The sequence below is a fragment of the Tyto alba genome, unplaced genomic scaffold (assembly GCF_018691265.1).
Source record: "Tyto alba isolate M040663 unplaced genomic scaffold, T.alba_DEE_v4.0 Super-Scaffold_46, whole genome shotgun sequence".
Classification (NCBI taxonomy): Eukaryota; Metazoa; Chordata; class Aves; order Strigiformes; family Tytonidae; genus Tyto; species Tyto alba.
In genome coordinates this window covers 15,386,555-15,404,461 of record NW_024881322.1, presented here as the reverse complement: position 1 = coordinate 15,404,461, position 17,907 = coordinate 15,386,555, and the positions used below count along the sequence as shown (strand labels likewise).

Below are 17,907 nucleotides of genomic sequence, written 5' to 3'. Positions count from 1 at the left end.
GTGAAGGACACATGATCGCAGTTTTCAGATACATCCTGAAATCTTTCCCTCTCTTGCTCATCCCTGCCATGTTTCAAAAAGGAAAAACTCTGAAAATACTGTTTACCTGGATCGATCTCCTAGCCTGGTTCACAGCACAGTCCCACAAGGAGCTAAACCAGGGGAGCCACGGCACAGGCTACCGGAGCAAACGATACCGGGGAAGGGGGGAGCGGCACCATCCAAAACTGTGGCTGTCACCAAGTGCTTTGAAACATGTCACCACCACCTCAGCTGATCTGGTTTGAAGAGCATCCTGTTTTTAGTTGTCAGTAATGTTTCAATAAGCTCTTAGAGACTGCGTGCATGCAAACCTGAGGTAGGAACAAGGCGGGTGGTATTTTAGGTTGTAGGAGCAAGTGAGTCCATGTGTACAGCTTCCAAGCGTGGAAGCATCAGGGTACCTGGAGATGTTGGGAGCTCCCCACAGGGAAAGCAAAGCTCCATTTAGCAATAACAGTGAAAAGCGAATATATTAGATAACGTGGCCTTGCTTGCTCCTAGACTGGCTAAATTCAGTACAGACTTGGAGCTGGTGACACAGGTCACTCAATTTTTCAAACAGATCTGCTACTACTAGAATATCATCAGTCACAAAAAGCACATCTCTGCTGTGGTGTGCAATAGTAGGAAAACTGTAAGACTGCTGTTCACCTAACTGAAAGGTCAGTATTGAGCTGGAAGACAACTTCTCTAGTAAATGAATATTGAGATGGATGAAAGGATTTTCCAGCTTTCACACTGCCAAAACCAATCTTCACAACAGAGTCATGCTCTGGGTTATCGAGGCCTGGAGTTAAGCCCCAAATCGCTTGCTCTATTGAACCATGATCTAATTTTCAGAAATGCTTAGTTTGAACAGCTTCAAGTGAAACCAGTATCAGTGGGATATTCTGTTAATTCTGCACAAATGCAAATAATCAGAGAAGTACGACTCAAATAGCAGCTAAAGTGTTAATTTCTTATTTTCTTCTACATCTTTGCAACTGGTGATCAAAGAAGATAAACCCAACAAAGGGGACAACATTAATTCCCCATGTATATTGAAAGTTGCTTTATAAAAATAAGTTGTAATACCATTACTGTTTCACTTTCTAAAAACCTTGGGTAACTGCCACTTCATGACAGCTACAAGGAAAGCAGAAGAAAAAGATTAACTTTTAACTGAATGAGGCTATTGTAACGTACAGCAATTTGCCATTTAATGAATTCTCCATTATTGTGCTGTTGACACCTATGTGGTAAAAAAGTCTCTGTGGGGTAGAGCATGGATGCACACACACAAGACTGAATTGTTCACAAGTGGAAAGTAAAACATAGGTTAATTATCTTCCCCTTCCTATGTCATTAATACGTTGTCTTGTGGTACAACTCTGCAGCAAATCAGAATCTGCATGGGCATTTGTTTCCATAATATCAGGTCAAACCAAGCCTGGCAGTTCCTTCCTTGCACAAGAAACACAGTGGCATTTTCCAGAGTAATTATCAGCACCTGAGCAGAGAGTACGGCTGCATGCAGCAAGATGTGTTGGAATCAACCAAAGGAAACCAATTTTTCCCTTGAACCCAGACATACAAATGCCAGGATGTTCCATACAATTGGTAAAATCAAACTGTGTTCCGATTTCATCACTCGCCAACCACACTGCATTTGGGGATACAACAGACTGCCCTGGCACCAGCCTCTGGTCCATGATCACAGTTTCCAAATGCTTCTTCTAGGAGAACGTTCTGATGCAGAAAAACAGCAGCATCTTGGAAACACAGTTAAGCCTTTAAGACCAGAAGTGTCCTGTGTCAGAGCTCAAAAGTTTTGACATTTGGAAACAACTGCAATTGGAGATCGAGAGTGAACTCAGTGAAATGGGTTTGAAGACAGCTTGTAAAATAGTGGTAATTTCACATAATTCAGCTTTCCATTATCTAACCACTTGCTCCTGCTCTTGCTCTCATCTAGATTAATGTTTCATGGGCAAGATTCTTCTAAGGCAATCCCTGACTGTGGATGCCTCAGGCTCAGGCCATCCGCACTGAAAAGCCCAGGGAAACCCTTGTTTGCAGAACACATGGGCCTCTGACTCTTTGCAAAATGGATCCCAGAGAAACACCTAGGACTGAGAACTCAGAAACTATTAATTGCATTTTCAAAAATCAACAATCACTTTTGAAAACATGAAGGTTCTTCTGATATTCAAAGATGGGACTGTCTTTGGATGTGGAAGCAAATCACCATCAAATCCTAGTTTCACTCTCTTCCTTCACCTTCTTTTTTGTCAAGTGCCAGCCCATGTACTTAGCCCCAAAACATCATCTGCATTTACGCTGTTCAAAGCCTTGGCCTTCACTATCCTCCCTATCTGGAAGAGAAAGGACCATGTGTTCTATGGTCTTCTCCAATATAACCAACGTAACACAGTAGTAATATATTACTGCTGGAATAAATGACATCCTTTCCTCACCTAATATTTGCTAATTGTCATACATCAATGGCCAGTTTGAGAAAACGACAGTGCAAGCTTCATATCTAGGTTAAAAATACTCCAAACCACTGATTATAAACTCTGCAGTACCTTTGGGTTCACACTCAGTGATGATGTGGTTAATAATTCATTTCAACAAGGGGTGAGAAAAGGAGGCTGTAAGATCACAACAGAGATAAAAATTGGCTCTCTTCAGGATGAGGAAAGTTTGGTGCAGCTTCTTACATGTGCCCACAAACTACATCACTGATAACCAAAAGAGATGCATTCTAAGAATAAGTCCACTGCCATTTTTTGATGTTACTATTACAAATTTACTGCAAGTCTTCTGTTATTTGGAACTTTTCTTATTATCACAACCCATGGTGTCATCAAATTAATTCAGAAATTAAGCTTTCACATTAAAAAGAAGTATAATGTTCATGGTTGCAGAGAAAAACAAGAATACAAAAACTTCATACAGTAAGCCCAAATGTATTCTTTTACAAAGGCTTCTGATTTTTCTGCCAGTCACTCCCTGAAGTCAGATTCTTTTATGTTTTGCAGCTGGCATTGGCTACCATGCATTTTCTTTCACAATCTAAGATGGCAATCTTTCAGCCGTGTATTTTCTCTGGGCACCCCCCTTCCCAAACTTTAAGTGCTCTGAATCTCAGCTGTTAGTGCAAACTCTGCAAGACTGGTCAAGAACTTCATGGAACCTGCTGAAATCCAAAGGCACTAAACTAAAGTTTACACTGAGACTAACTGTAGAAGGGTGTACTGAAGTTTATATAAATGGGCCTTTTTTCACAGTCAACAAAGTGAAAATATAATTTCTGGTAGTTTTAAAATTCTGATATTCTGACTTAACTTTTTCAAAAGCTTTAGCCTCTCCAGCTGTCCAGAGGTCCACCAAATTTGATGATGGCTGCACAGACGTGGTTTGTGACTTCACCTGGGGCTTTCTTTGTATTTGAATACGGAAACTCTCAAAGGAAGTAATGGATTTCAACACAGGTGCAAACTCATCTACCAAAACAGCTACAGTTTCAAGGCTAAAGCCCCACTCAAGGAAAAGACTTTGTCTAATGACTGATGATGTATTTATTTGGCTAACAGCAGAAAACAGGACACCTAGGAAGAACAATCCACAACAATTTTAAGTGATGGCTAGAACTCGATGTTTTTATCTGATCCCTAAACAAAATTCAAATAAAATGCATTATATAAAATGTGGGGGAAAAAAACTCTTGCAAGGTATCATTGGACTCACAATTTATATATGATCTACAGCAGTCAGTGGATGAATGGATAACAAACAAGAAGTTAAATCCCTATTCTCTGATTAGCCCAAACCAGTAATTACCTACAACGATGCATTAGTCACAGTGCACTACCCTGCATATCACATCAATTATTGGTCGGTACAGAATGACTCTTAGAACTCGAGATGATACATGACACAGCACACTCCACAGAGGAGATGGCAGATTGCCTCAACAAAACTGCCAAGAAATTACCATTAGGAACAACCTGTTTCTCAGAGGGTGCCTGGCTCCAGAAACAGTCTCAGACCCCATCTTGTGCATGTCGTGTATCAGCTGTCCCCTCATCTGACCCTTACCGGCTAGGGATGAGAGGGCTCCTCTTTATAGGTCAGATGTCGATAAGTGGAAATCACCGACACCCTCACGCAGTGAGAAGCACCACTGGAAGGATGAGGTGGTCAACCAGCTCCCTCCGTGTCTGATCTGGAAGAACCCCAGGCTGGAAAACCCCCAGAGTTAGAGAGAGGCTTTGGAAGAGAGTGCAGGGAAGCGCTGAGTGCTGAGGTCCAGAGGAGAAGACCTTTTTATTTTCTGCTAGAGATGTATTAGGACCATTACAAAATTGGTTATCTGTCAGGTGTATTCCTAAAAGGAAGCTACGCACAGAAAGTCTGAACACAAGGGAAGATTGAAGATCCCTGGTACACTGAGGAGAAGTAGCACGTGTCGTAAGGAGGGCCTGTGGAGGGGGATGTTTCCTGGTCCCCGGAATACATTGGCCATGTGTGCATTAGGAAGACGTGTCACAAAATGAGTGGATCTGGAGAGGAAAGCAACTGGTGCTGTGCACCACATCTAGGCATGTTGCAAGGGTTTTACCACGAAATAACTCCAGGCTGGTGCCCTGGATTGAACTCCCCTTATCATCTGAGAAGTGTTAGGTGCACTCCTGAGGCACATCTCTTGGCTTATTTTCTGCTGAGAGTAATTCAGTTCGTGCACTTTAAGACTGCTGAGCTGTGTCTTCAGCGGGGAGATCAAGAGATTTGCTCTGAAACTGCTCTCTTGAACAGAACAAAATACTATTGTAGGTGGACCCATTGAATCGTTAAGAACCATAACCTACAGAACAAGTTAGTATTTGTAATATTTTCCTAGTGTCTTTAATTATCTCCTTTTTAGGGCGTTCTTGCATCCCCCTGGAATTATGATGGTTAGGAGAAACAGACTCGTTTGCAAGCCACTGAATCTCTCTACTTTTCCCCCACTTATGCATTTGTCGATGCCTGTCCCACTTGTTAGAGTGGCAGGAGATCCAATGATTGCTTTGCTGATACATGGTTAATGAAAAGAGGCAGTAGGGTAGAAGAGAGAGACCCTATTAATTCCTCACTAAAAGAAAAGCTGCAGCATTATAGCAATATCTTATTAGACACTGGAGAATCTGTACCAGGCACAGCCTTAAAATGCCCCAGCCAAAGGAAAAGCTTTAGTTGGTATTTTCTCAGGCACCAAAAATCAACAAGCCATAATTAATTATTTCAATAGCAATGCAGAGAAGAGAAGGAGAGGGAAGTGCAAAACTGACATGAAAGAGAGAACCTGGCTAAGCAGTGTATCATCAGTTTTGGTTCTGGTTACCAGTATGTTGTTAGGATTCTCCTCTCATTTACACTGGTATTACACAGGTGCCTCTTTCAGATTCACTCTCACAGAGCCAAATAAGAATCAAAGCTACCTAGAATCGGCTGACACATTCATACTCTCACACCATCTCAATGACCTAAATGTAAATCTGATTTTACATTCTTGCTCCCATCTTCAAGCAGGATCTGAAAACACGGTAGTAAACATCTTTGAGGAAGTTCCAGACAGTAATCAAGTTTTCAGTGCCTGTTTGATTCCAGGTCCCACAATGGTTTTACAGACACAGATGATTTTCTTAACGTGAACAGATTGTGTGAAGGTTTAATGCATGATTTATATATGGTAAAGAATGAAGGCACGTGCTAATGCTGACCTAGCAGAATACATCCTTATCCATTTATAACATAACAGAACCATTTCCAGAGCTTGAGAATAGTTTTCGTAGAAAGTCAACGAGTGATGCTGATGAATTCCCATGTTTCATTTTTACCAATATTATTTGCATCCCTGAATACGGATAGATCACAGTAATCAGCTCTCAATAATGCTATCAAGGAAGTTGTTGAAATGAACAGAGTATGTCCATTAGCACCAATTAGACAAGTTAAGTGCAAGTCAAGTTCTTTAAAAACAGTGAGTACAATAACTGGTGAAAGGTAGGTAAATTAATACATTGGTGACAGGAAGAATTAGGCTTTTGATTTGGAGTTGAGTAAGCAATAGAATTAAAAAAGAAAATTTATTTGCGATATCCATCATACCACAGGGACAATATAAGTAGAAGTAAATCTTAAAAGGTTGTAAATTACATCTGATGGATGAAGACAGGTTTAGTCTTTCAGCTGAATATTTCATTAGTGGGTTTTTAGTTTCAAATACTCAAGTGGAACAATTACACTCTTAATGCACTCGCCGCTCTCCATCTGTATTATTCTGCTCCCCATTCAAAAACCTCCTCTGCGTATCACTACTGTCCCATACAACACTACTCATACGAACAACTGGATAAGCTCATGGGGAATTCCAGTTTCTTAAACTTACTACGGTATTACTCAATGACAACACAGGATAATTGCAGAGTCAGTAGTGTCAGGCAGAGCTGCACTGCTGCCAGAGGCTGGGACGTGCCTCCACGTACTCTCAGAGAGTCCTGGAATGCAGCAGTGACCGCACGGTGCCAGACCCAATCTGGTACCTTATTCTAGCATGGCACAGTATTTTGGTTGGTTGGTTTGTTTGTTTTTTTCTTGCAGGAAAAGGGGTGCACATAAATGTATGTTGCTGTTCTAAAGTCTGATTAACTCCTTTCAACTTCAAAGCTGGACAGGGCCTTCAGCAAACTGGCTTCCCAGACTTCTCCCTCAGATTCACCACCCCTCTTGGAAACAAGGAGTAAAAATAGTCCTTCCTGCCTATTTCATTTCCTCCACAACATTCAGAGTTACTAGTTAATAGGCTCGTCATGAATTCTCTCTGACGGCTTAGATAGTTTTGCAAGATGTCTTTTACTTCATTAATGGCAAATTTCAGTCCTGAGACATTGGGAATGTAAAAGAACTTCTGGATAAATCAAGTGCAAACACTGCTTAAAGAGTCAGGGGTTTTCTTCATCTCTCACACATTGTCTACAAATTTATTAGCACAGCATAGACTGAAAGTATTTGAGGACTCCCTTGAGAACTAATATACAAGATTAGCAAGACTAATAGTCTTCTAGATGCATAAATTGCAATTAAAATGTATTTTTAGAATAATAACATATTAAAAAAAAAATCTAGCCATTTTTTTTTTTCACACTGTAACCCGTTCCTGAAGAAACTGAGATTGTCTTGGGCTTTTACACTTCAATCATCATCAGATGTTCAAAAACCTGCAGCTGTAAAAACAGCTTTTCTGTGTAGTCTAACTATGTTTTACACTTTACCTGGCCATGTGTGCAGGAATGTTGTACAGTGAAGCTACCACCCACAAAGCTTTACTCAGTTCCAGTAACACCTCTGGCAACACTCGCACCGAATTCAGGATCTGGATTTCACTGCACCTATACTGGATTTATGCTTAGGTGTAAAGGCCTCCAAGTTTCTGCACCTGCAGCAGATTCTTTTGTATTTGCCAGTAGAAGGAGGAGAGAAGGTTATCCATGTCAAACAATAAATAAGTAGTTCAATCAGTGTAATGTTCCTGTTGCTCTTTTCATTTTGGTCTTCTGGTGAAGTCATGCAAGGATTCTGTGAGGCCACAGTAGGACTGTTAGCATCTGGTGCTCAGAATATTAGATCAAAATCAGATCAAATATAGCCTGCTTTAGTGTAAATTCATACTGTTGATTCAAATATATTAAAGCACCTTTCATGGTTTCACTTTGTTCTGGAAAGATTCACCTTTGATCAAGTATCCCCTGCTTGCATCACCCTAGATTTGTGCTACATCAGGTAGCACCCATCACATCAGCTAACATAAAGCCTCAAGTGAAGCAGAAAACTAACATAAACCCCATATTGCGTGATCTGGCTCCTTTGACAAAGCGTCTTTCAGTCCTAGTACTTCTGGCTGGTCCACCCTGCACCAGTCCAGCATTCAGGATCACAGAATCAGAACCCGAGTTATTAATCTGCATCACAAGAAAAGCAGCTACAACCCAGCACTCGCACAGTCAGTTGTATTCACGCCATCCTGGCATTCTCGCAGGCAGCATCCAAACCCAATGCTTCCATGGCTGCTGAGGGCCTGCACTACAGAAGCCCCCTCTCCCCAAACCACCTCCCTCTGGCATTCGAGCCCCTGACTGTTTTCTCCTTCTGGTTTTGTGTTGGTAATCTGAAGAGACAGGTTACGTGAGAATTTATTCAAGTGCAGTATTTCTGAAAGGTCGTGGGTTATCTGAGGTGCAGAGAGTACAAGTTGCACACGTGAAAATACTGTAATTCTGTTTATCAGATCTGACACATTAACTACTATTTGTTAAGTGCCCTTGCAACAGAGTACTGAACACCTCTGCTTATACACATCAATTAATTCAGCAGTGAAATGCAGCTGTCTTCAGAGTGATAACGCAGCCACCCAAAACACTTGTTTGTGCTTCAGCTATAACTTAAGAGTATTTGTAAAGGCTGAGGCAAAGAAACAAACAGTGAAGATGCAGGGGGCTGAGATTGTTTTTATCCTAGGACTGGGCTCCCACTTCAAGGCAATCTCCCCTTCCAGAGCTAAAATTGTTGGAGTTGAAATTCAGTGCGTCATTTAACAGATGACACTTCCTACTACTTTAAATATGCTGGAGGGTTGCAACAATTTTTATAGTCATCTCACTGCCCATTCCTTGAGGCTCTCTATCTACTCAATAGTAAATAAACAAAACCTGAAGAAGCAGTCAGCTCAAACTGCCACAGTTAAGAAATACCATAAATGTCTAAGGGAAAGTCCAGAGGCCTGAAGTATTTTATTTGCAAAACCACTGAGAGGTGAACTACTTTTTAAACCACTTTGCTTTGTTGCTTATGATCCCCAATGATCTCAATTGCTTGTCTGAACTATCTGCCACTTTACTGCTTGCTGACAAATTAAATCTTAAAGAAGGTTTTTCCAAAGAATGTGACAACAGACACGTTGTCTCCATATGAAACAATACGGGAATAGTGTCGTTATTTTTCTAATATCAGTATTAGAAGAGATACAATCAACATTCATCCGTCTCAGTTCTCCCAGATGTACAGAAGATTTGGGAAGTAGGCACTTCCTTCTGAAATTTCCTTTGCATTTTACCGCAAACCAGATAGGACAACTCCCCCACTACACTCCTGCAACTGTGCGGACTGCCAGAGTAATGTCTGCTTAACCTAGGAGTTTAGAGGTGCCCTGTGGTTTCCAGCAACTCGCTTATTTCATTTGACAGCACAGATGTTGCTGAAGAATGCACCAGTTTGAAAGTAGAGCCAGGAGTGAGAAAACAAGCAGGACCATTAACCCTGATTCAGCAACAAGTGCTCTGTCTGAAGACACGTGATATTATTTTTATTTTCTGCAGCTGTCTGCTTCTCCTCACTGACCCTGTAGAGGCCTAGGCACCATCACTAGTTAGTGTGGATCTCCCCCAAAGTACTTATCACTTGTCATCATTACACATGGCAGTATTCAGCACTTTGGCTTAACAGAATCTGATCTTATACTTCTGTGAGCATGTGAAAACAGAAACATTACAAAACGATGCTTCTCTCTATCAGAAGATACCACCTGGGCTTTAACCTGTCTCAGTGAACAATTCTCAGTGTGAGGGCTCTTTCACCTCACGCAGAGCCCTGCTGCAAGTGTTAAAATGTCACATGGTACTCCTCAATTAGTAAGGAATTTCCATTTCCTCATGTCTTCTTGTACAAAGTATTGCAATACAGAGCAATGAAATTATAGCTTTTAAGTCAGGATAACTTGTGCTGAATAGTGTTTGAACGGTCTGTGAAATGAAGACGATCATCAATGTTACATGAGATGGATGAAAAATTGCGTGAGATATCACAGTGCTCCCAAAGTGTTCCTATAATCCAGGTGGCTACTGTGCAAATAGAACAACCTGCTAAGTATATGAGGGGGAATACCTGCATGACAATGTAAGTAAACGAGTCATCTCAGTCTGCAGAACTTCATTTTGGTGTCAAGGCCCTACAAAACTGAATCAATTCTTTAACTTCTGAATTTTCTCAAGGGTAATCAAGAGCTTATTAAAGATCCCAGTCTGCAGCTATTTCTATAGCTTTATTTCCCTATTCCAAATATTTTTCAAGTTTAGCATCCAAAACAAATTAGATATGTCATTCAGCTGGGGAGGGGGAGCTGGGGAAACGAACATCTGGGTTCTATTTACATGCAGTGACAGAGAAGCTTAGGGAAGAATCACCCTTCTGAAATAATATATTGCCTAAAATATTTTTGGGGGAAAACAACTAGCGACTGATCCATTTAATAAAAGGGTTACGATTCCTCAATATATTTTACTTCATATATTTCACATCCATCAGTGAAAATGGTGGACAGAAGAATGGCTACCACCATGATTCAGCAAGAGTTTGCAGTCTTCCTTCTCCCCTGTACCATAAAGGGACAAGGTTGAAGAAAATCAGGCCTAGGGTCTTCTGTGCAATAAAAACCACTGTGGGTTTTTGTTAACAAAGACTTCAGACTATCTGATGTGCATAGACTGCGACACGAATGCATGCAGCTAAACATCTCAATATCTGCTGAAGAGAATGCAGAAAGAGAACGTGTTAAATGACAGTTCGGCTGTTTTAGACTCCTTAGCTACTAACAGACTAACAACAGAAAGGGAGAAGCAGCGTGCTCGCATGGAATCAAGAGAACCAGGGGGCCGAACAGAGAAGCTGGAAGCCAGCTGTGCTCTTTTGTTTTCTGATGTCCATAATTGGGCCATTTCATTGTTTCTCCTTTTCTCACTGCCAAACTCCACTGGAAAAGAAATGTCAGCCCACAAATTCAGCCATTCTGCATGACCCGAGGAGAAGACACCTTTGACATTTTATCAGGGCCACATTGTTCCTTTTTGGTTATTTTATCCTCCAGCAGTGCAAAAGGACCTTGAAGTGAGAACAAATTATACTGGCTGGGGGTTGTTTTGTGGAGAGGATACTTCTGACCAGTATTGAGTGCTTCCAAAAAGCCTGTTTTCAGCCTCCATCAGTACAGCTGCTACATCCCTCTTTGGATAAGGACAGCCTGTGTGCCACCTCAGCAGTTATGGCCACATTCATACCCTGTGTCCCCCTTTGAGAGTCAACTCCCGGCACCCAGCCTTGCTGCCAGCTCCCCCAGTCGCACGTCCTGAGTGTGACACACATACAGCAAGCTTCCCCTTCATGCCTACCCTCCTCTAGGCCTGTGTCAGATGCACTTTACTGAAAGATCTCTGCTGACTCCCTGATCCTCCATGTCAGTTCCAGCTCCTCAGCTTGACCTGGGACCCCTCAGTCAGATACATCTGATGCTTGGAGCCACCGAGAACCGACGGCTTGGTGGATGCCTCACGACAGGGCCTTCCACTTAATTAAGTCCTGTTAGAAGGTGTTTTTCTCAGACTAGTTTCAAGGTTGTCTCCCCTGCCCCTGCCATATAACCTCCCCCACGTAGGCTCACCCGCTGCATAACCTGATGTGGTACATAGTTTCCTGACCATCCTCCTCCAGGTAGGAGTATTCAGTGCCATTTCTGCTGTTTTCTTTCCTCACTCACACTTCCATGTCTATACAGTTTGACCTAATTATCCCTAAACTACTTTAGAATTTGTATTTTAATTTGAATAAATCTATTTAGTCTATTTATTTACTTTTACTCTTTCCTGCAGTGGAGATTCTGGTCTGACAGAAAACTCCAGTAAATCACACCCATTATGTCAGGCTCCTTTAATTCCGAAGAGATTCCTTATTCTTTGCTGCCTGTTGCCATTTCGCGTGTAATTTAAAAACAGCAGGCAGCAATTGAACTCCCAGATCTCATTAATACCTACTAAGCCCTTCCAACAAGAAGCAGCAGACTAGAGAGTGTTTCTTCAAGGTGATGGGCAAATGTGCCAAAGTTGCCTTTAATTTATATTGCCACTGACACTTTTCAATCACATAGATTCTTTTTATTTGCATGCTATACTTGTTCTGCTTTATATAATGTCTCCTCTCTGTGTATGAGCACCATGGTAATCTAGCAGCAGCCTTTCACACTATCCAAGTTTATTTTTCAATTCTGTTTTATGCTTGCTTTCAACAACTTCATAAATTACATCCACAAAGTACAAGCCATACTGAAAGTTTGAATGTATCATTCATCTTCGTAGCTAATTAAGCCTTTTGCATTAAGAAAAGAAGTCATGAAATACATCAAGCACAGCTAGGTTGACAACTATTTAGTCAAGAAAGGAATGGGGAAGAAAAAAAAAAAAAAAAAAAAAAAGAAAAAAGAAGAGTGATACTGCTAGTCATTTCCACGTTTTAGGAAAAGTCTCAGCTCAACACTTGAGCTGCTTACCTCTCCTTGCCAGATTGGGTTAACAGTGTTACACATGATCTTAGATCTCTTCTCCTGTCCATGATGGGGAAGTGCTGGGAAGATGCTGTGTTTTCCAGGCTGGATGGAAATCTTCAGATAAGGGTCTGGATTGAAGAACATTCCTTTCTTCAGACCAAAAGCCTGGAAATCTGAAAGAAGGTAAATAACCTGATTATTTTTCATACTCCAGGTAGCTCTCTGGGACATTAGGAAAAGCATATGGGAAACTGGTAAAGAATTTAAATAATATGGCAGGAATATGAAAAAACTCACTATGTTTCTTGTGAGGTAATATAAAGCCAAACCATAATGATCTTGTGGTTTAGATTTTACAAATGATTATATAATGAAATTGCAAATTTTACAACCTGATTTTGCAGAGTGATCTGGCTTCTACATCAACATTTATGCAATTTAATCTAAGTGATCTGCCGGTTTTTCTAAGAAGCTAAGCACTTGATCAGCCTGAGTCCAGTGGCACGACTACTCTGAAAAAAGAGATCCATTCATTTAATCACAGAGACATGGTATTCAGTACCCCAACATTTGTTCCTTCTCCTAGGTATCAATTTTATCTTTCTATGAACCTTAGCCTTTAGGCCACTTTCTTCTACATGAGAAGTAATTTTACATTTTCTCCACTTTAAAATGTTTCCTTCCTTACACAGGTTAACTTTACCTGTAGTAATTTAGAAAAACTCTTGCATATAACATCCAGATTTTAAGCAGGGTGTTCTAGTTGTGGAACTCCCAGGGAGCGTAAAATGAGTCGTGCAAACAAAAAACCCCCCAGGCACTTATTTCAAAATTTACTCATAATATTCTGAAGAAAGACACAAACTCCATTACAGTTTGTCCCTGTGAAGCCAATGAAATGCAAACCAATCTACTGGTATATCATTAATTTTGGCTCAACAGCTACAAACTAAAGCCTCTGGTCTTCTCTTTTTCCAGACACATTTCTAAGCTTTCTTTGGAAAATATAAGCACTTGTTCCCATTAGTGACTTCAGTAGCTAATTTATTTTCCACCACTCTTTGCACGGAGATTCTCTTCCTCTGTTTAAAACTTTATTTCGCATAGGGCTATAAGCACTGAACTGTATTCTGCCTACTTTCTCTTGCTGTATTGAAGAGATACAAAGTCAAGATAGTTTCCAAAACTTCTTAAATATATACCTAAACTTTCAATTTAAACATTTTTTTTTTTAAGGTAGGTTTTGAAAACAGTAATTTTCACAGTCTTGTAATTCTCTTCTGATTAAAAACCCAATTATTCTGGCAGGTTGTGGAACACCATGTAAATTCCTCCAGGCTGATATTTTGGATGAATCTGAAAATGACACACATTCCACACCAACATCAGCAATTTTTCCAGAACACAGCTATATCAAGAACAGGGATAAGATTCACCCAGTTTTCTTTTGCTTTCTTAACATATGGTAATAGCCAACACAATAAAACATGCAAGTTAAAAAGAACTGGTTTTGCTCTGGTTGCTTTTAATCATCTATTCCAGCACACAACTCTTGCTGCTGATATTCAAAAGCTGTTGGACAGATGGTCCTGAAACACATTGTATTTTAAGAATCTCATTCTTGTGACATTCTCTAATTAACAAAAAATAGAGGATATCACTATGAATAGCCTATCTGAAAGTACTTTGCTGGCAGTATGTATTGCCATGATCCTAGCAAAACTACCACACAAAGAAAATTATCTGGTTCAAATTGGTAACACTGAATTTTTTTCCTGAGAGTACAATCTCGATGTAACCAGCACGTGCCTCATCTATCAGCCCTGATGAAATCGTATATGGCAGACTTTTCTGCTTTGGAATTTGTACTGTTAGAAATACATTCCAGAAATAGAAACCAAGATTGCAAAAGCACCATGAATGAATGACAAGGCCCAGCAGTGTAATATCGTCAGGCTGCTAACGTATGAGAGGAGAGAAGTACCTCTGGGAACTTATTTTCTTTCTCTCTGATGTTTCCTTAGAAGATTCTGAAACTGAAATATTTATTGCTGTGTATGTGTCTGATTTTTTTTCTTCAAAGAGAGACCACACTATCTTTGGGTACCACTGTTCAAAGAAATGGTCTACTGATAGAAAAGAAAATAACTAGCACTCAATTATATATACTTATATAAAAAATATCATAAAGAACATACACATTATGATGACCTACCAGCCTCTTTCCAGTTATGAGAATTAAGCACAGCCATAAAGGTAAAGGTACTCCTAACCTCAGATAGTAGTCTAATTTTTGTATTTGGATGAGAGAAAATAATTCAGCTAAGCACACAACAGAGAATTTTATTTGTGTCATTTTCTTGCTTAAACTGCATAATACAACTTTTAAAAAAAATCTGTTAGAAACTTCAATTTTTAATGTCCAAAGAACGCATAGGGACAGCAGAAATAGCTTTCTCAAGGACAAATGTCTCAGTTATACTTACATATTTCACCACAAATTCTCAGCACTGTGAAAACAGAGCATCAAAAATGCAAAAGCTCTGAATAAAGCTACATGGGCATCTGCAGATAAGAAGTAGTCCATTTAACTTGAGGTGGAACCTATGGATGCTGCAACTTGTAACCAAAGGCTCAGGTACTCTCTTACCACTGCAATGTAACAGCCCAACAGAAGAATCCCAGCTATTCTACTTCCCCAAATGAAAACATTTTTCTCTTATCTGTATTGTCTTCAGAAAAAGGTCCTGAAGATATTAAATATTTAAGTGATGGTTTGAGGTTAACTGAATTTAAATCATTGGCAAAACCAATGAATTAAGATCATTAAGCCCCAGAAATTCTATGATCAACTCACTGAATTCACGTGTTTCTTATTTGGCATACTAGGCTCATGTTCTCAGAACAAGGAAATGATACCTATTCCTCATGAGCCACCTGACCCTCTGAGAAGATGAAGACATCTTGAGTTAGGCCAAACTTGCCCAGAACATATCTAAAAGTACAACTAATGAAGTACTGCAAAGTCACCAGGACACTGGAAAGACCAAAGGGTCACTGGAAAGACCACAGTCAATTTAGATTGTGATTTAGCTTGATGAATACCAGAATGGAATGTATTCTATGATCTCCTCATTAAAAATAAAGTTATCTCCAGCCACACTGCCCAAGATGCAGAAGGCAAAGGTGGGGACTGGGAGAATGAAGAACCACCCACTGTAGGAGAAGATCAGGTTTGAGACCATCTAAGGAACCTGAAGGTGCACAAGTCCGTGGGACCTGATGAGATGCATTTGCGGGTCCTGAGGGAACTGGTGGGTGAAGTGGCTGAGGCACTAACCATCATATTTGAGAAGTTGTGGCAGTCTGGTGAAGTTTCCACTGATGGGAAAAGGAAAAAACATCCCCTATTTTAAAAAAAGGAAAAAAGGAAGACCTGGGCAGCTACAGGCCAGTCAGTCTCACCTCTGTGCCCAGCAAGATCATGGAGCAGATCTTCCTGGAAACTCTGCTAGGGCACATGGAAAATAAGGAGGTGATTGATGACAGCCAGCAAGGCTTCACTAAGGGCATATAGTGCCTGACAGATTTGGTGGCCTTCTGTGACGGGGTTACAGTGTTGGTGGATAAGGGAAGAGCAACTGACGTCACCCACCTGGACTTGTGCAAAGCATCTGACGCTGTCCCACAGGACATCCTTCTCTCTGAATTGCCGAGACATGGATTTGGTGGAAGGAGCACTCAGTGGATAAGGAATTGGCTGGGTGGTTACACTCAAGGAGTTGTGGTCAATGGCTCAGTGTCCAAATGGAGAGCAGGGATGAGGGACATTCCTCAGGGGTCAGTGTTGGGACCGGCGCTGTTTAACATCTTTGTTGGTGACACGGACAGCGTAACCCTCTGCTCCGCTCTGGGGAGACCCCCCTGCAGTGCTGGGGCCAGCTCGGGGGCCCCCAACAGCAGAAGGACACGGAGCTGCTCGAGCGGGGCCAGAGGAGGCCACGGAGATGCTGGGGGGGCTGGAGCAGCTCCCCTGGGGGGCCGGGCTGAGAGAGTTGGGGGGTTCAGCCTGGAGGAGAGAAGGGTCCGGGGAGCCCTTCGAGCGGCCTCCCAGGGCTTAGAGGGGGGACGGGAAAGGTGGGGAGGGACTCTGGGTCAGGGGGGGTGGGGGTAGGACGAGGGAAGATGGTTTCAAACTGCCAGAGGGTCAGTTTAGATGAGATCTAAGGAAGAAATTTATGGTGTGGGGGGCGAGGCGCTGGCCCAGGGTGCCCAGAGCAGCTGTGGCTGCCCCCTCCCTGGAAGGGTTCAAGGCCAGGTTGGACGGGGCTGGGAGCCCCCTGGGCTGGGGGAAGGGGGCCCTGCCCGGGGCAGGGGGGGGCACTGGGGGGGCTTTAAGGTCCCTTCCAACCCAAACCATTCTATCATTCTATGATTCTAGGACTGTGATCTTACTGAGATCCTGAAAGTTCATGTTTCAAGACACAACAAACCATCTTCATGATCCATCACAAGTGAGTTGCTAATTAGGATGTCAATGGACAGCTCCAACATTTCCATTCAGTATTCCTTTGTAAATTCCTTAAGAGCTGTCAGTTTGGGTTCTGACACTGAAAAAATGTACTTGAAAGGGACTGGTATCTGGGTTGACTATCAATGAGGTAAGGTAGTGGCCAGGGTACTAATATGTCAGTGTTTCTTTTGCAGAGTGCACTTTGCAGAGCTTGACCAGAACAAGTAGAACCTATCTCAGAGGGCAGCAGTTCATATACCGAGCTGGGCTACCTAAGACATAGTGGTGGCTTCAAAGGAAGGAACAACAAAACTCTGCTTGCTCAAGATTCAGCAGTAGGCACATAGGTACTGCCTCTCAGCTGTGTGCTTTTAAAGCAATAGAAATTATTTTAGCTACTAGTAGTGTAATAACCTTTCAACATTAAGAGCACAGCAATATCACATTGGTTTGGAAATGCCAATTTGTTTCATGCAGCAGTATATGATACTAAAATTTGTCATTGGGAAAGTGAGCACGGATTCACAGAAGTATTGCCTCTGGTATTAGATTTCAATAAGCAAATATATAGGAATTCTAGAAGTCAAACAGTAATGTGCAGTGATAGGAAGCCTTAAAATCCAACAGAGAAAAGCAATGCAGGGGAATTGAGAAAGATATTACATAATACACAATAGATTACCGACTTGATCAGCTACTGAATGAGGTTCTGCAACTGGCAATATGCAAGAGGTTAAATAAGATCATTAAAGTGGTTCTTTCTGTTCTCAGAAATCTACAGACCTATAGACAGACTCCATTTTCCTTTTAGAAAAGAATTTAAGAAAGAATGGAACTGGTGTAGTTGCACAAGTAGATGGTTAAAGATCTGAGATTTAAAAAAAATGACTATGTGGAACAGATAAGCCAAAACATTTCTGTCACATGAGGCTCCCAGGCAAAATACTAAGATGGTGGAAAA

At 41.3% G+C, this 17,907-nt stretch overlaps 1 protein-coding gene across 5 annotated transcripts in view; it reads right to left on the bottom strand.

Moving 5' to 3' along the window:
- Nucleotides 1-17,907, bottom strand: part of HECW1 (HECT, C2 and WW domain containing E3 ubiquitin protein ligase 1) — a 267,781-nt gene that overhangs the window by 82,664 nt on the left and 167,210 nt on the right. For all 5 annotated transcript variants that reach the window (XR_006166814.1, XM_042806277.1, XM_042806276.1 and 2 more), the window contains one exon: nucleotides 12,437-12,606. Coding sequence is in view for 4 of the 5 variants with exons in the window: in XM_042806277.1 (XP_042662211.1) it covers nucleotides 12,437-12,606 (170 nt within the window). In the remaining variant the exon portion in view is untranslated. The remainder of the gene's footprint in view (nucleotides 1-12,436; nucleotides 12,607-17,907) is intronic.